This window comes from Micrasema longulum, unplaced genomic scaffold, assembly GCF_059751315.1.
Source record: "Micrasema longulum isolate JH-2025_06_02 unplaced genomic scaffold, ASM5975131v1 h1tg000548l, whole genome shotgun sequence".
In the NCBI taxonomy this organism is placed as follows: domain Eukaryota; kingdom Metazoa; phylum Arthropoda; class Insecta; order Trichoptera; family Brachycentridae; genus Micrasema; species Micrasema longulum.
This window is the reverse complement of record NW_028277744.1, coordinates 993557-1017406: the sequence shown is the minus strand read 5'-3', so window position 1 is coordinate 1017406 and position 23850 is coordinate 993557. Positions and strand designations below refer to the sequence as shown.

At 32.7% G+C, this 23850-nt stretch overlaps 1 protein-coding gene across 1 annotated transcript; it reads right to left on the bottom strand.

The window, feature by feature from the left end:
* Positions 1 to 7476: 7476 nt before the first annotated feature.
* Positions 7477 to 9228, bottom strand: LOC148280722 (cuticle protein-like). Its single transcript, XM_088227930.1, has 2 exons — positions 9141 to 9228; positions 7477 to 8510 (listed from the first exon to the last, which is right to left on the bottom strand). Exons 1-2 carry the CDS (start codon positions 9150 to 9152, stop codon positions 7674 to 7676), a joined length of 849 nt encoding a protein of 282 aa, XP_088084056.1. The 5' UTR covers positions 9153 to 9228; the 3' UTR covers positions 7477 to 7673.
* Between the last annotated feature and the right edge of the window lie 14622 nt (positions 9229 to 23850).

Genomic DNA, 23850 nt, shown 5'->3' with positions numbered 1-23850 from the left:
GTGATTACCTATTGATAATAATCCGATATGGCGGAGACTATTTATACGGATTGCGTGTTACAGATTTAGTGCAAAAGTCCTCCGCGTCCGCAAGATGTGACATTGCTACCAGAAGGAATTCACGCGACTCGTTAGTAGTTCCGTTCAGGGCTAGGAAAAACAAAAGAACTTATTTTAATATGTATTCTAAGCTAAAAAGTTTATAATTAAGTACTATTTTAATAAGTGCTTTACAAAATCAACAACTTCTAGGTGACATATTGTTATTATTTTAATTATTTTTTAAAGCAAATGTTTGTTATATTATGTACTTAGTATTAGATTGAAATAACTAATTGACCGAATAGGTGCTGCTAGTTCAGACCTAGGAGTCTCAATAAATACAAGCAAAACTAAGCTTATAATCATTGATCGAGCTAATAAAGTAGCACCATTATCCTTGTTGTATGACTTCAAAAGAGTCAACAATTTCATTTATTTAGGTTCTCTCATCAGCGATGGTGGTGGGTGTGAAGGTGAAATACGGTGACTTGTTGGTATTGCCAAAAGTGCTTTGAGTTGGCTGGTGAAGATTTGGAAGAATCGCAGTATAACCATTAACACCAAAAAGATACTGGTGAAGGTCTTGGTTTTTTCAGTGTTCATGTACGGTGTGGAGTGTTGGACACTGAAAGAGTCTGAAAATAAAAAATCTTAGCTTTCGAAATGTGGTGCTAGCGGTGAATGCTGCGGATTTCGTGGACGGTCAGACCTACGAATGTATTAATACTCCAGAAACTGGACACAGAAGAAAAACTTTCATCCATGTGCAATAAAATAATTATATAGTTCTTTAGACATATTTTTAGGGGGTACTCTGGTAGTTTGGAGTAAACTATTCTCTTGGGAAGTGTCGAAGAAACAATATTGCGTAGACGTCAACCAACAAAATGGAGAAGCTTAGTCATTGAATTATCAGAATTATCACTGGCGAATGCTAACAGAAGAGCAGAAAACCGTTCCAGATCGAAGGAGCCTGTCTACAGATGAGCCATGCCTGAAGTAAGGCGTAATCGCCATCTTCAGACATTAGGCACGGATTAAAGAAAATATATTAGGACGCAGCAGCCTTCTAAGACGAGTGTTTTTAAGAGGTGGTGGTGGACCTGGCATGGACCCGTGCTGCGAAGACTCTCTGGACTCTTAACCCAAGTTACCTCTTTTTTACACGAGCGGGCTCTCGCCGCGCCCTCCTGAAAGGCCGTCGTTGACGATCTTTTGGCTTTATTCCGTGTAACAAAGGGACGCGAGATTAACGTGAGAGGTGATGAGAGTCTCTTGATGATGTCCACATGCTCTACTTAGGGTAGCATAAAGAAAAACAATAAAAAAAACATTTGATTATTTTCATCAGTTTTTTAGATGTCTTGCATTTAAAAATGTAAGTAACTAGCACATAACTGCTAAACTTAAGATGTTTTTTTTTATTGCTTTATTTGTAATTCCTAATTTTACATTAAAATCTAATACTTTTTTGCCTTTCTTTAATAAAGATAATATTATCAATACTTAATCACAATAATATGCGACCCTATACAATATTTTTTTTTTACATAAATGTTTCATGTTAGCTTTACGAAAAAACGTTTGCATGGCCCTGTGTGATATCCTGTCGGCGAGTACATAGTTTGCGAGTATTTAAATCATTTTATTTCTTAATCGAAGTATAAAATCGTAGATAAATACGTATATTTCATTTCGTTTTTTGCACCACAACAGGCTAGGAGGCCTAATTACAGTGGTGAACTATATTACAGAACAACCAAGCTTAAGAAAAATCACATTTTAATTTTTGCGTTCTCACCGGTTCGAACCCGGAACCTTCCGTGCGTGAGTCAAGCGTCTTGACCACTACACCACGGAGGCCGCCTGGCTTATAAGGCGGGTCTGGCTAGTAACGAGAAGAGGACCTTGATTCATACATCCAACTTAATTTAAAACATCGCCCACTTGAAGAACAGCTACAAATTGATTTTTGATAGATAACTGACGTAGAATAAAATAATTCACCCAGGGCACAACCATTCGACTATCGAACTTCCGTATTATTTTGCGCACATAAAATTAATTAAAATGATACTCTAATGAGCAAGTATAACCTTCAATTAAAACATTACCCATATATTTTTAATTAATCAAAATCATTTGCCTTTAGCTGGTTTAAAGGGTATTCCGAATTGAATTTGTTAAACTAATTAATAATAAACAAATTACAACAGGGAAGGAGAATACCTAAAAGAAGGGAATATGAAAGTCTAGGCATTTACAGGGCTTATGACCTTTCATTGGCTGGTGTAAGTGGCCACTTTACACACTGTGTAACATTTAAGAAATATAGATGTTCAAACTTAGGCAAAATGGTAAATGTTACACAGTGTGTAGAGTTGCCACTCAAACCAGCCAAGACAGGTCATAAGCCCTGTGAATGCCTAGACTTCCATATTCCCTTCTTTAAGGTATTCTCCATCCCCGTAGTAATTTGTTAATCTCAATGACTTCCGAGGGGGTGAAATCTAGTATTTTGTCTACAAACATTTGAACAAAAACAAATATTGTAATTAATGATATTTAAAAACGAAATTTTGAATCTTGTCATAACAATACGAGTTATTGATTATTTATAACTATTACAAGTAAAAAATATCTTTAAATAAAAACTATTGTGAACTATTAAAAAAAGCAAACTTCAACAAATCAGTATTGCGGTAATTTAAGTTTCTATTGGTTTATTCCTGTAATTTTTTACAAAAAAAAAAACAATTTGTCAAGTACAACTAAACTACACGCCTGTAGTTTATCAGTAGGTGCTTATAACTAAGATATTATTATAATACATATTATTATCTCTTAATTCTATAACATGTATAAAATCTTGTTTCCATGAAAAACATTTATATGCATAAAAATATATACACATCGAAATAATGTAACAGATAAAAAATTATGAACAAAAAATTGTTCAAATAAAATAATTAAGTAAACACAAAACTAATAAAAGAAATAACTTTCCAAAAGCCAGATTTTCAGCATACTTCTTTCTCTTGAGCCTAATTAAAGTTTATGTAAATGTGAAAAAATATCAATAGAAGAAGTTTTTATTTTTATATGTTTATATTTGTAAAAATAAAATAAAGTGTTCAGTAGACTCAAATCAGTGTTTGATTTCTAATTATAAGTTTAAATGAACTATTGCCGAGTTCCTTGAGTCTTATTTAATTTAGGGCCTTACTTATTAGATTTCCTTATGCCAGGTTTACATTAAGAAATAACTATACCCGAGTTAACTATTTATAACCGATATAAAAAAAGCTTACTTAAAAAAATATTTATTACCTGGAATAACAATTCACAGGTTCTTTCATGCTTAATTTTTTTAAACTGTCAACACTGATATGTGCGCGTGCGCAGTAACTTTTATAACAACAACAACAAAAAAACGAACGTCAAAGTCAAATCAAGACTACTACCAGCGTAATGGAGAACATAGAGAAAGCCGTTAGAAAAAGAAATTGATCTTACCAAAGAAATAAAATGCCTCACATTTTCTTTAGAAAAAACGATATTTCATTTTGAATTCTCTCGGAATAATCCTTAAAAGGGTCGGCTCTTTTTTTAATGCACGAGAAGGTCGCAGAACTTTAAAATTTAAAAAATCTGATTAACTATCCATTTTGATTACCGAAAAATATGACTTTTGACAGATCGCGTGCTTATTCCAGCGATGTACCACATAATGTGCAGGTATAAGTTTCTATGGTCGCTATCTCAGATTTAAACCGAGTTTAACTCTTTTAAGATTTTTAAGTAATACTTTGTGCTATACGATCATTATTCAACCATAATTTTCAAGCGTAACGTTATACTCGATTTATAAGTAAGGCTAACAGCATTATAAGTATACACTGTCCGTGAATTGTTGCTATAAAACGGTGGTACCTGTATTAATTCTTCCAGGCACCCTGAAGTTAATGAGAGATAACAGTTGTTTAAAGTGTCCTCAGCACGAGTTACGCTAATAAGGACAAATTATTTTTAACATGTCATAATTTATAAAATACGAAAAACAATAAACAAATTTAAAAAATAAATGAAAAAAATATGGAATAGAATGATATAAGGATATTTAGATGTAAACAATTGAAACATTTATTTTAATTGTCTATTAATCTACATTGTTTTTAATTTATACAAATTCTTGTAGAAAAGGACTGGATTCAACCCCCTAGGAAGCTGTCAATACTAACATAGGTATGCGGGTGAAATAATTCAATCATATGCATCTCAGCCGCAACAATAAAGGTTTAGCTCTTAATTATGTTAGTATTTGACTGCTCCCTAGCGGGTTGAATCCAGTCCTTGTCTACAAGAATTCGGACAAACTCAAAATACTGTTGATAAATTCAGCGGGTCCAAGAAGAAGTATTGTTTTTTTTTTTTTTTAAATCAGGCGTTGTTAAGATGTGGGTGAAATAATTCAATCATATATATCTCACCCGCAACAATAAAGGTTTCAGCTCTTTAACTTCACAAACGTTAACAGATGGAAGAGTTGAAGGAATATAGGTGTTCAAATTAAGGCAGACTGGTAAATGTTACTTAAACCAGCCAATGACAGTTCATAAGCTCTGTGGATGCCTAGACTTCTACATTCCCTTCTCTAAAATGTTCTTCATCTCTGTTGTAATATGTTAGTCTATTAATCTTACAAAATTAAGAATTCTTAACCTCTTTTCTTTTCTTCTCTCGTTAGTTCCGTTCAATGTTGTGCTAATCCACATTTTTTTATTTAATTTTATTAAAAATTCTCAAACTTTTAAAATTGTATTCTAAAATGTAAACGTGGAAGGATTTACTATCAAATTTCATAATGTAGCAACAATCTTACTGAAACCCATTTATGGAGAGTAAAACATATATTTCGAATTACAAAAACAACTTTAGTAAATGACAGTTTCAGTACAATTATATTTTTTTAAATTGCTGCTTTTCAGTGGAATGCTGTTGAAATGCGATCTATCGGGCGAACGTGTGATAAAACTGAGTGTGATAGGGGCACAAATGTCGAGATCCGTGCATTATGTAAGGCTGAGATTATCGACAAAATTGAGAATAGTAATAATAATAAAGTTTATTAACAAAAATAGCAATTACTTTATCTACTACATACACACTTAGGTAATAGATTTCTCTGGATCATGTCTAGTCTGCCTAACTAGGTACAACCTGTTTTAAGGCAGACATTTTTATGCAAAAAATAATCAATGAAATTTAAAACCTACTTGTTAATTTACTATACAGTTACACAATATTAATTTATTATTTAGGAATGTATTTTGTGTAAATTTTCCGATTTTTCTCGACCTAAACCCAGTAACCATTTTTTTTACAAATTTATTAAATTGAATCCGGGTCAAGGTTTTGCAATCTTTGGGTAACATATTGAATATTTTGGGGCCCAGAAACCTGAAATTTCTTTACCCGAATTCAGAGTTTGTGATGGACCCCATGACCCATCCTCTAATTTGACTTCTGGTAGTGTGGGAGTGTTCCTTTTGGGATTTGATAGAATAATTTACTTTCACAAATATTATTAGTTTAAAAATATATAATTGCATTTTATCTAAGATCTCAAATTCCTCAAATAACATGACGCTGGGGTACCTAAAGGGCTTTTTTAAAAATGATTTTAATGATTGATTTTTGAGCAGATTCGAGAGGTTTTAATATCGACTTAATACTTATTAGATGGGGAGGCCCATCCTATTATGCCATAAGTTATAATTGAGTTACATAAAATAAAATATATTTGTTTGAGTTTAATTAGGGATAAGAATAAGTTTTGAGTTATAATGTGCACGGCGAAAGAACGGCTAGAAAGATGTACGATGCAAATGTTGATAGATGAAGAAAACGAGGAAAACCGAGTAAAACATGGGATTACCAAATCTAACAAATACTAGAACACAATTGTTATGTTATAAAATAATCTGCGCGCGAGCACGAGATGATGAAAGCGAGCTCTGTATGCAAAGACAGGGTGATATGGCGTTCTATCATTTTTGCATTTCCCTGTTTTGAATCTTTTTAAACCTTTAGTTAAGCCTTCGAGATGTGGTGTTGGCGTCGAATGCTGAGAATACTATGGACAGCCAGAAGAACAAATGTCTCTATACTGGAGGAACTCAACATAAAAGTTCGCCTATCGGCCATATGCTTCCAACGTATGCTGCAGTTCTTCGGACACATAGCTAGACGTGACTCAGAAAATCCGGAGAAAATAATAATCACGGGCAGCGTGCCAGGACGAAGAAGCAGAGGCAGAGCTGCAGATCGATGGATCGACCAGATGAAAACAACGTCACGGGCGACCCCATATGGAGCTGTGGAGAGGGCGCAATGCCGTGAAGAGTGGAGACGCTTTGTCAGTGAAATGGCTGGTGAGAGTACCAATGATCACGACCCTCCGAACTGAGGAATGACAGAGAAGAAGAAGAAGAAACCTTTAGTTGTATTTTTTTGTTGGTTTTTTAATTTCAATTGTAACATTAAATAATAATACGTATTCATAACTTGTTTAGGAAACTTGTCTGTGTATACATATATCTATCATTCAAGGACGTTTCATGTCCATTCTCGCGGAACTTATTTATAACATGTAGGCGATCAAATTGTATGAATATTTCCCATGTTACTTTCCTTGAGTAACTCAAGCCGCGGTACAATTACATCAGATTGTGCGCCTTGGTAACAGAATGGTACGTTTGCGAATATCGGTCATACTATTGTTGGTACCTATGTAATAATCCAACGTCCTTGCGCATTAATTGTATCTTTGTATCGCAGGTATTTATCCAATATGCTAAACCTCTTGACCACACGCATTCCCATGTAATGCGTAAATGGACAATCATTAGCATTGAAACAAACAAAATGAATTCTAACTTTCAGGGCCCGTATTACAATGTAAAAATAACAAAGGCACCTTCTAGCGTCTTAAAAATAAAATTGAACGGTTTGAAAAATGTAATACTCTTAATTGTTTTAAAATATACTAACAAAGATACAAATACTCATCTCAATCGATATAAAGTACAGGAATTTCGAATTTATTTTACGTATAAAAAAGTAAAGATAACTTTCCATTGTAAGAGAGGCCATATATTTGGTTAAAGAAAGGGGGGTTTCTGAATAAGTTATGTTGCTAAAAAGGTAAATATTTTTTTAGAAATTTCTTTGTTTAGCTGTGATCTGAAGTGATACGTTAGGTGAATAAAGTAACACTTTAATTCAATTTCAGTAGACTTTAAAAAAACCCGTAGGATGGAAAAATGCACACGATTTGCATACAACCTTATAACCGCCACCGTACAGGCTTGTATTTGTGGATACTAATATTGCAGTATTAAAGATAAGGCAAAGAACATAAAAAACGTATTATTTTTCAATTGACTCACTGTATTTTTTTTTCAAGGAATATCTTATATATGATATTTACATAGTCCTCAATATTAAAGTTAATACATACATACATACATAAATATATTTATTCTACAAAGATGTCATTCAACATTACTAGGATATAATTCTCTTTGCAAAAAGAGTGACAAAAGACTAGGTGTCGTTCATAGGATAAATTAGTGGTAGTAAGCGGGAGCAGCGGCGTAAGACTGGGGAGCGGAGTAGGCGACAGGGGCGGTGATCTTGGCCACGGGGGCGGCGGCGGCGTAGGACAGGGGGGCAGAGTAAGCCACAGGGGCGGCGATGTTAGCAACGGGGGCAGCGTAGGACAGGGGAGCGGAGTAGGCTACGGGGGTGGCCACCTTGGCTACTGGAGCGGAGTAGGTCACAGCGGGGGCGGAGTAAGCCACAGGGACGGCGATCTTAGCGAGAGGAGCGGCGATTGCGACGGGAGCGGCAATCTTGACGCCCAGGGGTTCGCGGTTAACGACAGCGTTGAATCCGTTGATGGGATCGGCTGTGTAGTCCACGGTCCTCTTGTATCCATCGGAATCTACGAGAGAGTAAGATCCCTTGACGACATCTCCGGACCTGGTTTCTTCCTGGCTCTTGGCGTCTCCTGAGATGTTATCCTGAACTCCATAAGAGTAGCTGTACTGAGGGTTGGGGTCGTATTCGGTGTCGATTTTAGCGATAATGGGGGCAGCGGCGTGCACTTGGGGGGCGGCGTAGGCGACGGGAGCGGCAGCATGAACCTGGGGGGCAGCATAGGCTACGGGGGCGGCTGCGTGGATCTGAGGGGCAGCGAGGGCCACCGGGGCGGCGCCGTACGCCACAGGGGCGGCACCGTACGCCACAGGGGCGGCACCGTAGGCCACGGGAGAGGCTCCGTAGGCCACGGAGGCGCCAATGTTGGATACGGAGGCTCCATACCCGTGGGAAGAGTAAGCCACAGCTGGCTGGGCGATTAGTCCAGCACGGGCAACAGCGACCACAGCGGCGAAAACTAAGAACTGAAAATTAAAAAATACACATATCAAATTTGTATTTAACGACAAGGAAATTTTAGTTGTTTTCTTATACAGTTAATATATGTGGCATAATTTTAAAATTAAAATATGATTGTTTTTCCAGCAACCTAAAACTATATCAAATCAAAGTTACGTGGATTTGTGTAATTGAGGATATTTTTTGTAATTATGAACTTCTACTTAAAAGTATGTAAATATACTCATTGGTCTAACCGGATTGTGGTCTCGCGATAGTGTATCAGACTCATGGATCAGAGATCCGCAATTCAAACCTTGCTCTCACTTAATTACATTTAAAAAAAATATTATTACAATAATTAGCAACACTTATCAAACGTTTTCCAAGCGCAGTTATTTTAACTTGTTGAAAATGGTCCTAAATTTTTTTTTCGGTAAATCACAAGAAAAAACAATGTAATAAACACCAAAAAAGTATTATTTATTATGTACACGACATTACAAATATTGGAGTGAGTAAAATTTAAATTATTTACTGTTAATACGAATCAGGTTTTACAATGTTCAGAATAAAATTAAATCAATTAACGTTCTATAAATATTATTTTTTTTAAAATAAGAAAATTAAATTAAAAATATTTTATAAGAACCTACCTTGAATGCCATCTTGTTGTTTCTTGAGCAACAGTGATACCCTATTGATACACTTCGGGTTCAGATTGGCTTATTTATATGATTCCGGACTGCACTGCTAATATTAACTAAAACTTGATCTTGTGCGGGTGCTTGACATTGTGCACATTTTTTTATATAATCCATTCTATCAAATTAGGGCCGTGCTAAATCTAGGATCAGTTTATTTATTACAACGAAAAAACATTTTATATTTTGTTTATCAGGGAAAATAACACCAATTTAATATATATAAAACGTTATATGTAGGCCCAAAATAAAGCCAAGAGGAAAGTTAAAAAAAAACTTATAAAAAAAATAATTATGTATGTGTGCTAGGGTGAGGAAGCGGGTTTATTCGTAGCGGGAAAACTCTAGTTTCTTTTTAAACACGAGTAATATAATAAATTAAATACGTACTCTTTATTTATATGTAAAAAAACGTACATTTCCACTACAGCTTAAAACAAGAACATTAAAGAAATAAATGAAAAAATGTTTTGCCGACACGATTTAAATACAGCAGTAATTATTTGTTTTATATAACGTGAACAATTGATATTTTCAAAGTGTCAAATGTCTCTTTCCAATATAGAAGCAGACTTTGGAGGAGAATTTTAATTTATTAATAATTATTTATTTGTAGGTAAATAAAATATTATGTATGTTTAAAGCATTATCATTATGGGCAAACATTAAGAATAATTCTATGGGTCAAATATTTTAAATACTGCAAATACTAAAACTCACACCCCTACCTTTCCCCGCCTCCTACCAATTCTCCAAAACATCACAAAATATTATTAAGGTAATTTTACCCACTTGCGGGAATTCAATTTGGGACCTCATGTTCGCAACGCTCTAATCACCTGTGCAACACGAGACAGGAAAAAAATAAATGTTTTTTTTTTTAAAATCATCGTATACTTATCCGTACCTGATTGTGCATATGGCAGCATCATAAATACACTTAATGCAGCGTATTTTGATTATGTGTTTATTTATTTATTTTCAGTTCACAGACAGTAAAAGATATCACAATATAAATACAATTTATAAAATGAAAAATAATAACACTAAACATCTTTTACCAATTATATGTGAACACCAATAGTCACAAAAGAAAAATTAATAATTGTGTATAGACCAAAATTTAGTTTTAATTATATGTTATTAAAGCAGTTTTTTAGAATTTTATATAAGATTAATTTTAATAAAATTTAATTTAAGATGGATGCAATATATACAATCGAATATAATTTTACTAGATTATTATAAAGTCTCGTAGTAGTAATATATTTTTTTAAATGTATATCAATAAATTATAGTAATAATAGTCACAATAAAATAACACAAATAAAAAACAATGCGTACTCTTATTTAGTGTATCCGTTTTATTATTGTTGTACATGTTAGTTAGGGTGAGTATATATATTTAGGGTGTGTGAGGGTGTGTGTGTATGTGTATGGGTGTGTGAATATTGTGTGCATGCGAGAGTGAAGTCTTAGGCTTCATGCGCCAGTCCAGGGAGTATTTAAAATATTTCGTATCGTTCTTGCCAGGAATCAAACTCGGGACCTCAACAATGGTAGTCAAAGTGCCAACTACTATACAACGAGGCGGACTTATTCTCGGTAGATTCAAAATTTTCACCTGAAAGCATGACCAATGTACGAGTATTGTCATACTTACCTTGTTTATTGTTGACAATACATCGGATGCACTGCATTTTGTAGTTACCGACCGTATTAAATGGGACTCGTTGCATGCCAGAATGAGGTTTCGAAATTTACCATACTTTTTAAAAATGCAATCAAAGCATCATATCATTACCGAAAAAAATATTCTTACAAAGGTTTCGAAAGTAGTCAAACCTCTTCTCCTTTCTCAAAATTCTCTTCTATACCCTTTTCAATATGAGTATACGTTTTAAACTAAAAAAAAAAAACTTAAGCACCCTAAAACATTCATACACACACGCATATACACCCTCATTCGCATACACACACATTAATACAAACGTCGCACACATACAATTTTGTGAACTCTTTTCTTATTAAATTAACAGTGGATTTTTTATTGGCTCTAGTATTGTTAATATGTTTCTACTTATTTTTTATATAAAAGCTGTTAAAATTCCGAATAAAATAAAATAAATGACGTAACCATTGAGTTGAAAACACTCATTCAGACTATAGTTCTGTTTCACAAAAATAACTAAAAAGTGCGAATTTGTTTTACTAATTAAAATTATTTTTCAAACAAGGAAATGTGTAAAAGTGAATTCTGGCAGCCCTGTTTTCCGCATTCAATGACTCGTGTAGGTAAAGATCTTGTTTTAATTCCGAACTTAATGTTGGGTTGTGTTTCTGGTTTTAGCTTTAGCGATCGGTTTATCTACCGCGTGACGTCGTAATGGAACGGTTTTACTTCCTCCAGAACAAGGAAAGCTACTCGTTACTTGCCCACTACGTCGACTGACTAGAACTAGTACTATAATTCAATTCTTATCAAATGTCACATGGGCAAAAGCTTTTTAATGTCAGCACACAGATGGCAGTTGACAATATTTGGTATTTGAATTTAATCAGATAACCTAATAGTTCTATTGTCCTTATCCATGTCCTGGCGGATAAAAAATACAGTTCTTACCTGATTATGAAGAGTAGAACATGTTTCTGAAAAAAAAACGCTGTAAAAGAAAATAATTAAGTTTTTGTTGTATTTTTTATACTATGCATGTCATCACTATGTGCTGGTATCAAAAAAAAGAAAAAAACTGAGAGATCTATTCAGTTTTCATATTAAGATTAATATTTAAATTTAAAAGAGAAATTGAATTGAAATAAAACTGAATTAAAGATAATCATTAACTGGGAACCTGGTTATTTTAGTTTTTCTTGCTGGATTTTATGGTTTCCGAAAGAATATTGATACGCGAGTAAGCATTGACATATTAATACATAAATACAAAAACGCGCCCACAGTTACTGGGTTTGTTTATTCATTTAACTTTTATTTTGTGTTATTAGATTTATTCGGGATTTTTCCAGCTATAACGTAAAAAAACAAGAAAAATATAAGTATATATTTTTTTTTTTAAATTTTATTTTACATAAACGGTATAAATTGCCTTTAACAATATATATATACAATACTTAAGCCAATTAAGAAAATCCAATGTTAATCTTATGGTATCATAAGTGTATGTATAAAAGTGTATGTATATAACTAGCATGCAATAGTTGGCTTTCGCTGACTGTTACATGCTAGGAAATTCGGCCCTTCGAACCTCATTTGAATTATTCGAATCTAGGGCAGTGTGAAATTTCACCCTCACTTTTGAGCCTCACAATTTATTTTTGCTGTTAGGAGCAATCTAAATATAATAATGAACCGGGGTGTGGTCCCGTGGCTAGTGTCGCGGACTCAGGGATCAGAGGTCCGAGCAGCTTGGTTCTCATTTTCTAATAAAGAAATAGTTTGTGTAAATCATAAAAACACAAACATTTCTTCAAAAAAACAAATGAAAAAATAATAATCTGTCACTCAGAATAACGCTTAGAACACAAATATTATATCCAAAACCACGATGATCAGTATGGGGAAAAAGACATGTTAGTATATTTTTAAAAAAAATAATTAAAAAAACAAAATATTAAAAAAAACAAATTAGTTGCTTACTTCTGCGGGGGAAAAGCGAGGGGAGCGCAGCAACGCAGTTGTCGGCATATCAGACTCCTCCCCTCCTTGTTTCTTCCCTACAGAAGTAAGCAACCATTTTTATATATTTTATTTTTTTAAATTTTATTCGTGTTAACAATATATTTTAATGGGCCAATATGTCCTCTTGCTCATGCTGATCATCGTGGTTTCGGAAATTACAGGGTTTCATGAACAACCTGTATACAATCTAGCGGCCGATCTGGGAATCGTAAAAATATATAAGCTAAATAAATATATGAATTGTTTTAAGCTTTGTTAATCACTCATGAATATCATATTTACCAATGAAAAGTTACACAATCCTTTTTGCAATGTTTATGCGAAAGGTTTTACAAGCTTTCACGACACAAACGGGCATTTTGGTTTCGATTCTAAAGACACGCCTGGCTGGCCGAAGAATGACGAAATACGCGTTGGGCATGACTAAGCCTTTGGGCATGTGTTTAGTGTCAATGTGAGTAAGACTAAAATAAAGATCTTTTCTTTGCGATTCCAAATCTGCATTTAACAAAATGTTGTCAAAAATGCCAGATATTGCACTCTCCGCAAGGACGGCAGAGTTCTGTGTGTGAAATAGAACAGAATCCTGGATGAACTGAGATCGCACAAGATGATTTTTTCGTTTAAGCAGTTACGCGGTGACAGTCAATTTAGATGTATAGGTATTTAAACATTGTTTTTATTTTACTCTCTTGCAAATGCCTCCTCGATACTGTGTGAAAATGACAACTGCACGTAGGACTGATTATGCTTAGTTAAGCATAATCAGTCCTACGGGAGATTTTAGTTAAAATCTCCCTGACGATGTATTCACACCTAGACTTATGCTGGCGCTTTTAGTCTCCGGTCAGGCTATCCTGGATGTCATAGGGGGGTCATAGATGGGGGTCATAGTCGGCGTCGATTGCAGCTACTTTGCGACAGGGGCGGCATAGGCCAGGTAAGCGGCGTACGTCAGGGGGGCGGGGAGGGGGAGATGGCGGGCTGGGCAATGATACCAGCTCGGGCAATGGCTACCACAGCGACAAATAGCAACACCTGAATAAAAATAATGAATAGACACATATTTTTTTATTGTAAAAAAAACAACCCTCAGCCGGTGTGAGCGTTAAATCATTTAAAGATTTCTCCTGTTATGGCTTTTACTTTATTTTGATTGTCAGAATAGGCTTACTCAAATGATAATTTGACACAAATAATTTTTGAAAAAGGAATTCTAAATTCCACCCAAGTCATGGTCAAAATAATTTTGTTTTCAAAGGCATAAAAAACTATAATGACCTCCCCTAAATGTTGTCTAAATGAACTAAAAACTATTTAAACTATTTTATCAATAAATAAATTCCCAGTAATAAATAAATAAATAAATTTGGTATGATTTTATTATTATTTTCTATGTATTTGGTTTATTTAATTTTTTAATTCTCATGTAACACTGTGATAAAAAAAAAGGTTCAAATTGATATAACTTTTAAAATCCCTATTTATTCTTCCAAATCTATTTCATCGCCTTCAAAGTACTCCCCTCCCGATACAATACAATACACAATGCCAACGTTTTTTTTAATCCTCGATAGGGAAACAAAACTTTTTTTTACATTTTTGAAGTAATAATAGCCAATAAAATACGGTCCAGCAAAAAAAAAAATTTTCTGATTATTAGTAGCATAAAAAATTATTTTAAATTTGCAATTTTGAATTCCCGTAAAAACGGCCATTCCATTGACCACGCCCCTAAAACGTCACGATTAACGTTAATTTGTTCTTGCCCATTTTAATGTGTTCGAAACATTGTCACGAACCTTTTTGCCACAACTACCAAGGCCAAACATGTTGCATTTTTTTAGCAACCTATTTAAAAAAATATATATTTTTCACATTTGTGTATAAAAACATTTCTCCCAATATTTATATCGATTTCAAAATTACGAGTACCATTTATTATTCTAAATCCATTTCATATTTATTTTTATCGGTATTCGTAGTTTGTGATATTTCCCTATTGTTAAAGTGGATTTTGTGGAATGGTCTTTCAAATTGGATTATATTATATTATTTTTTAAATCCTGCATTTCTTTAACCACTGAATATTAACTATAACGCCTAATTTATATTCAAAGATACCAAAAAAAGAAAATCAAGATGAGTAATTGTTGAGTACGTACCTTGGCTGCCGTTTTGTGATGTGATTGGAACAAAGTAACCTACAAGAATTAATGGTATAGAGTCCTATTGCTGGTATTTATATATACCTCTCCGGGTTAACTTGACCGCTGACGAAAACCTGAATGCATTATTTGACATTGCTACCAAATTATCTTCTTCTTTGTCGTCCTTCAGTTCTGAGGGTCGTGATCGTCGCTACTCTCCCCAGCCACTCCGTTGACAATGCGTCTCCACCCTTTACGGCTCTGCGCTCTCTCCACAGATCCGGGACAGGGACGTTGTTTTCACCTGGTCGATCCATCGAGCTGCAGCTCTGTCTCTGATTTTTTGTCCTGACACACTGCCCGTGATGATTATTTTCGCCAGATTTTCTGGGTCCCCTTTTGGCTATGTGTCCTAAAAGCATCAGAATGCATTTGATCTTATAAAAACCGACAAAAAAATAACTACTTTTCTCTAAACTATTTTTTTGACTTAAGACATTTTGAAAAATCACTCATCAGACAAACGCTTTTCGATTATGATCTGAGATATGAAATACATATTTTTTTATTGCAAAAATACCCAACCCTTAGTTATTATGTGCGGAGTATCACAGTAACCCAGATAGCCGCAAGTTTCGCGTTATTGCAGCGTACTCAATACTTGAATCTTATTTCAGTTCTGCGGTGAATTTTAACGAGTTCACACTACGAGCAGGTACGGTACTGCTAGTGCATATTTGGTCGCGTGGATGATAATATTCTATAAATTTGGTAATGTCGTGTTGAACTAGACCCAAATATTGTTATGTTTTAAAAACCTTGCTAAAACTTAACCTTTAATACTACTTCCTTCTTATCTAAATACCATGTTGACCGTTAATCGTTTGTTTGTTAATCTGTTTTTTTTTCAAGCCGTTTATAAGACAACGAACTACATTTTTTAATGATCCTTTTATTGAATCCTTTCAGGAGAAAATAAATGGCATCTATATCTCTAAAATCGATAAAATGCAATTAGCCCGTTTTAGTGTTCTACATATATTTATCATCTTAAATTTCCACCTACGATAAATGTTGAATTACAATTACGGTATAAAATATGATTCAGCTTGTAATTACATAATTTAACATACTCTAATTCGGATTCTAATAAATCATAATACAGGTATATAATAATATTACCACGCAATCTTTAAAGATCACACTTCTGAATTGGTATACGGCACTGAAGTATAAAGATAATAAATTTTTAAATGCAGTTATTGGTTATGCGATAAATACATATACGTATCTGTAGCACCTACTAAAATACATAAAAGAATGTAAGTTTGATTAATACGTCACGGTGATCAAAGTGACAGGTGATAATATGTCAGTGTAAGATCTATTTAAATTCTAACGTTAAAAGAAGTGAAATAAAAATAAAAAAGGAAGTTTATAGTAAAATAACTTTAAGATTTACCGTGACGGTGTAGGGAAGACTGAAAAACGAGTGGAAAAGGTCGTAAACCCTAATATTAGAAATATTTTTGATTTGAGTTATAATGATTTACATATTGTTGCAAATTACAAAGTAGTTTCGGTAAATAGCAACAGAGGGCAAAACAGTGAAAATATAAACCATTACACACAGTGCACATTCTGTTCGGGTTCCTACCAATAGAGGGCAGTAAATATGGAATTGTATATTGCAGATGCCAAAAATGCTGTTAAAGCACTACAAGAGTGTATAACAGATGCATCAACAAAGTTGACTAAGGAGCAAATCAATAAATTAATTCCTAAAAGCACTGAAATACTAGGAGTTATAAGCATAATGGCGGCTAAAATGGCCGAAATAAGTGGGGAAAACAATGTTTTCAAATCAATAAATATTCAAAGCAAAGAAAAGATAACGCACAAGGCGGAAATTATAATAATCGAGCCAAAAGAACAGCAAACAACAAAAAAAACCATTGAAGAAATAAAAAAAAAGATTGACCCAGTAATAACTGGCATTACGGGAATAAAAAATGCTCGGAACGGAAAAGTCATTCTGGAATGTAAAAACAATAAAAAAATAGAAACTATTCAAACTCAAATAGGAGATAAATATAAATTTAAAATACCAAAAGAAAGATTACCAAGATTAAAAATAATAAATATATCTCAAAAATATTCTGAGGATGAAATATTACATAATATATTAAACCAAAATGACTTCATGGAGGAATATAAACCTAAATTAATAAATGTCGTTAACATATATTCTTCACCGAAAAAAGAATTCGATAATTTTACCATATATCTTGAGGTGGATGGAGCGACACACAAAAGATTTATTGAAAATAAAAAAGTAAACATCGGGTGGGAAAGGTGTCGAGTATACGATGCTGTTGAAGTAAGAAGGTGTTTTAAATGCTACAGATTCAATCATAAGGAAAGTGAATGCAATCATGAGCATCCGACGTGCCCGAAATGTATGGGTGACCACAAAAGTAGGGAGTGTAAAGAACCCGCAGGAAATGAAAAATGCATCAATTGCACTACGGCAAAAAATTTACTAAAACTTAATATAGACACAAACCATGCAGCATGGAGTTACGACTGCGCAGTTTATAAGAAAAAGATTGAAAACGAAAAAAATAAATATTCTTTTTTATAAAAAAATACCAAAGTGAAATAATACTATACATGAACATAGAAAGTCTTATTTCGCACCACGAAGAAGTACAAATATTACTGGAAAAATCTAAACCGCTGATGTTAATGTTAAGTGAAACCCATGTTACGGAAGACATACAAGATTTTGAAATAAATTACAAAGGGTATACTACAGTAAGGTGTGACTCAAATAGCAGACATACAGGGGGGGTAATAATAATTATCAAACAAGGAATCATATTTGATGAAGTGACTAATGAATCGTATGAGAGAGAGTACTGGATATTAGGAATAAAGATTAGAAAAGGACCGAGAAAGGGATATTACTGTGTAATATACAGATCACCAAATTCAAGTGCTAAAAAATTCCTAGAATATTTTGATGAATGGTGCCAAAATGTGCTGATAGAAAAAAATATTAATGTGATTGCAGGTGACTTCAACATAAATCTAAATCAAAGTAATGATACCTATACCAAAAAGGTACTGAAAATAATACGACAAAACGGTATGAAACAACTAGTAACAAATGATACAAGAGTTACAGAGACATCCTCAACTTTAATTGACTATGTTATAAGTAATGATTTTAATCTGAATGTAAAAATAGTTGACGATTATAAGATCACGGACCACAATACAATTGAAATAGGATTAGAAGGCTTTAAACAAGATAATATTCATGGATGTAAATACATAAAAAACTTCAAATGTTATGATAAAGTATCTTTTCTGAAAAAATTAGAAGAAAATCAATGGTCAAACTTGAGCGAACTTTCATTCGAAGAAAAAGTTAATAAAATGATACAGTTCATTGAAAAAACTGTCAATACAGTTATACCAGAAATGAAAATAATAAACAAACCGTACAACAAATGGTACTCTAAAGACTTAAAAATAATGCGAATGGAAAGAGATAAGTACTATAAATTAACAAAGCTCACGGGAAGCCACATAGACTGGGAAAACTATAAAAAAAGTAGAAACAAATATGTCAAAGCACTAAAAGAAAACAAAAATAATTATTATGTTTGTAAAATCGAAAAAAGCAAAAATAACTCAAAAGGATTGTGGAAAAATATTAAAGGTATGATCAAAAGTGAACCAATTACCAATATTGATGAAAATATAGAATTTCCAAAGGACTTGGGAGACGACAGAAGCTTGGCAAATCGTTTTAACACCTACTATATAAAAAGCATAATTGAAATAAATGAGAGTATTCCGGTGGAAGAAGCAGAACAAAATAATAATGTGCATTTATATAATGACTTTGCTTTTGAAGAAATATGTGAACAAAAATTACTCGCTATTCTAAAATCTATGACATCCAAGGCAAGTCCCGATGGAATAACCATAAATTTGATGTGTGATGCTTTTGCTGTAATTGGAAAAACTTTTGTAGAAATAATTAATGAATCACTTAAAACAGGAGTTTTTCCGGAGAAGTGGAAGATATCTACAGTAGTTCCCATACCAAAAATAAAACAACCAAAAAAATGTGATGATTTTAGACCTATAAATACTCTACCAAAATATGAACAAGTTCTGGAAAAAGTAGTAAAGATGCAGCTTACAAAATTTTTAGATGTAAATAATATTTTATGTGATCAACAATCGGGATTTAGGTTTAAAAATTCATGTGAAATGGCCCTTAATATTGTTATAGATGACTGGAAAGAGAACATCGATAAAAATAAATATGTAGTTGCAGTTTTTTTAGATTTTAAAAGAGCGTTCGAAACTATTGACCGAAATATAATCATTAAAAAATTAAAAAATATTGGTATTAAAAACACGGAAATAAAATGGTTTGAAAATTACCTCAACAATCGCATGCAAATGACAAAGGTTAATAATAAAACGTCAGATCAACAAAAAAATGATTTGGGAGTTCCACAAGGATCTGTTCTGGGACCACTTTTGTTTATTTTGTACATAAATGATATGACTTTAACATTGTCTGATTGCCAAGTTCGACTTTTTGCAGATGATACCTTAATTTATGTAGCTGATAACGAATATGATTCAGCAATAAGGAAAATAAATGCAGAATTAAAAACAGTCTCCAAATGGCTTAAAGCAAATAAGCTAAAACTAAATGTAGGAAAAACAAAATGTATGATAATGGGTAAGAAACGCTGTTTTAACAGTGATCACAGTGTTGAATTAGATGGAGAAGTTCTTGAGAATGTTGAAAGCATAAAATATCTAGGAGTTTGGATTGACTCTAAATTATCTTTTTCAAAAAATGCAGACTATACGAGTAAGAAAATCGCAAAGAAGGTATCCCTGTTAGGAAGGATAAGGAATAAATTAGACATTAAAACCTCTCTGCTGATATTTAAAAGTATTATCGTTCCCCACATTGATTATTGCTCCAGTATTTTATATTTAAGTAATGAGGGAGATCTAAAAAGACTCCAAATAATACAAAACAAAGCGATGAGGATAATATTAAGATGTGGGAGACGAACAAATGTTAAGAAAATGATTCAACTTCTAGATATCATGACAATTGATCAAAGAATCAAATTCAATGTTGCCAATGAAATAAACAAAATTATTAAAGGAATAGTTCCGAGATATTTTCAAGATAAACTAAAAAATAATGAGTTCTTTCATAACTATGCAACAAGAGGATCTAAAAATATAAGACTGGAAAAAAAATCAAAAGCAATGTCCCAGAACTGCCTTATGTACAAAGGAATAAAACTGTTTGAAGAAATGCCAGAAAGCATAAAAAATGAAATTAATGTAAATATATTTAAAATTAAATGTAAAAAGTATATATGTGAAAAATATTAGGTAGTAAATAGTGTAAATAGTGAATATAATTAATGAAAATGTACATATAAAACAGTGAATATTATAAATTAGGATTTTAAGTGTATAATAGTGATAAATAATGTTAGAATAAGTATAGATGTAAATATTGTGTTGTAAATATATATTAGACTATGTAAATACATAGAACTAAATAAATAAATAATAAAAAAAAAAAAAAAAAAAATTGTTTTATTTTTTGCAGGCATATAAAAGAAATGATTCCAATTAGTTAACATAAAAGGATAGTTTGCCTAGTTAATTTTGGAAGAACTGAATGGAATATTGATGTAAATAAAAAATATGTTTATTCGTGTTTTTGGATTGATTATCCGCTTCCAGGCGGGTGAAGAATACAGTTATGGGTGTGAAATAGAATCAGAAATCTAGACGAGTGGTTTTGATTTGTTGTGTGTGAGGTTGACGCGTTTGCCTACCACTCTTGAGATCCTGGATTTGATTTCTGGCAAGATTGACGTGAAATATTGGTTTTTAAATGATTTTTGAGCTGCAATATTTCACTGTTCCTGGACTGGCGGCACCTGAAGCGTAAAACTGATCATGTTAACAGATAGTCGAACTACGCTGCATTTGGTTTACCAATGAAGCGCCGTATGGAAATGAAATGATGATGAAAATTTAAAACTTATGATGCTGAAATGAGGAGCTTTTTTGAATTGATAATATGGATGTCAAGGCACTTACAGGGCTAATGACCTATCATTGGCTGGTTTTGATGTATAAATCTTGATAAACTTGTGCGGGGTATGATCGATAATTCTGAGATTATAATGGGCATTGGTTTATATGCTCCTGAAAATTACCTAAGATAGCGTCAGCATAAATTGTTTCATATTCCGATATACGGACCAACCTATCGATGGTTATGCCTGCTGGAAGGGCTACCGCTATGCTGAACAACATCGCCCTGGATGTTGATCTGTTCCATGTATTCGAAGGGGATTTCCGGATCAGGATTCTCCTACTATTTTGACAAGAGTCTCTTTATGTATTTTATAATATATACGTCTTAAATTTTAGTTTGTAATGTATGTATTATTTTTTTTAAATTAATTGAAATTGAAAAAAAAATAAACACCTCTGGTGCTAAAATCCACGAGCCTGCCTACAAAGATTTAGATTACTAAAAATATTGTTAATTAAAATTACTTATCTTATGCTTCTCATTTTCTTTTTATAATGTATCTAGAGCCTGCTGCGAGATATTGCAAAGATTTATATACTATTTAGCATGTTGTCCAGATGTTTATTGAAATAAAAGTATGTTTACGTAATAATATTTAAATTTTATTTTTGATATTATTTAATAATTTTTTATTTTATTTTATTTATTAAAGAAAACAACAGCAAAAAAATAAATATTTACAAATAAACCAAAATTATAGGCCAATTATAGTTTTCTGTACATTACTAAATACAATGGCAGAAAAAGAAGAAAAAAAGCGTACCTTTAAAAAGCAATAAAATAAAATATCAGGTAGGCACAGTTAGATTAAATTATTATTATTATTTTCAATTAGGATTCTAGCATTTTCTTTAAATTTGTTTAAAGTGAGGAAATATATATCGATATCAGTAAAAAACGTGTTATAATTATTTAAATATGTACGTGCTTTTATGTTGTATTATATTATGCCATTATGTTGTATCCTAACTCAACACAGGGCCCTTGGCCTCATGGAGTTTGGAATACGTTATTTTTTTTTTGTAATATGTATGTATTTGTATGAATAAATTAAATAAAAATAAATGTCAATAGTATTGAAGTTAAAAATGAAATATATTATTTAACTATTCTGAAGATTCTTTGGCGAAAATGATCGTTAGTCACTAAACAAATCTAAAACTAAAATAACTTAAAGATTTTTTGACAAAAAAAAATTCAAAGGCGAAGGATAGTGGTGTAAATTTTAAGTATAGGCAGCTAATGGGCTCACCTGACCTGGCCGTCTGATAACTGACGAGAGTCAAAAATACGAGGAAGAAGTAAAATTATCCATGCAATTTATAGATAAATAACAAATACAACAATGTTTAAGTATATCCAAATGCTTGCAGACTGGCTGGATTTCCTCCCAGGGAGTTATTCATATTTGAATTTATTTCAACAGAGAGGAAAAACATTTTTGAGAAGGGAGTGTGGAAGTCTAGGTATTTACAGGGCTTATGACCTGTCATTGGCTGGTTTAAGTGGCCACTTTACACACTTCAAACATGGGCACAATGGTGAATGTTACACAGTGTGTAAAGTGGCCACTTAAACCAGCCAATGACAGGTCATTAGCCCTGTAAATGCCTAGACTTCTATACTCCCTTCTCAAAAATGTTTTACCTCTCTTTTGAAATAAATTTAAAGATAACAAATCAATTACTCTTAGCATTTATAAAACTGATTGAGCCTTTCTAAATGATAAAATACTACCCATATAAGAAATTACAGTTTAGATTAAGTACTCCACTTGGTATGAGATATTTAACAGATTTTGATTAGTTCCAGCTCTATCTAGGCGTCAAATGCTGTTTATTACACATACACATGACCGAATCAAACTGTCGATTGTTTCTCTGATAAGCCTACCAAAATGCGAATTCCCATATTTCATACCAAAGCTATGAAGAAATAGCAAATCCGCGCAAATTATTTTTTATGTTATGCCCAATAAATTTTAATTTAAATCATTACATATAAATAAAGCAATTTATACGCCTATTAACCAATTAAATTGTCTAAATTACGTACATTACATATATATGAAGTAAATAATATAAGTTACACTACAACCTACACGAGTAAGTACTAGATGCTAACATAATAATAATTACAACAGAGATGAAAAACATTTAAGAAAAGGTAATATAGAAGTCTAGGCATCTACAGGGCTTATGACCTGTCAATGGCTGGTTTAAGTGGCCACTTTACACATTGTGTAACACACAAATAAGAGAAATAAAATTAAAAAATAAACTCGGGTTTTTAAATATATCAGAAGATAAATACTTTATAAAGCATAATTTATCAAATTAAATAACCAAATTTACAAATAAATAAATTTAACGGAGGTCGTAAATGTTACTGTTCCAATCCAAATCGTTGTCTAAGAAGTAATCCATCCATGTACAAAAACGAGGCTTTAAACATCACCATTTCCATACCCGCACACATGAATGCATAGGGCACTGCATTGATACACAATTGCAGCGTATCTGGATTAATTTAGCTACTTTCAAGGTAAAGCATCAGAATTGTTTTGAGTATTTCAGGCTGTTGGTTAAACTAACTAGTATAAAAAGAAGCGTAAAATCAAAAAAAGGTTTTCAGGCGTTG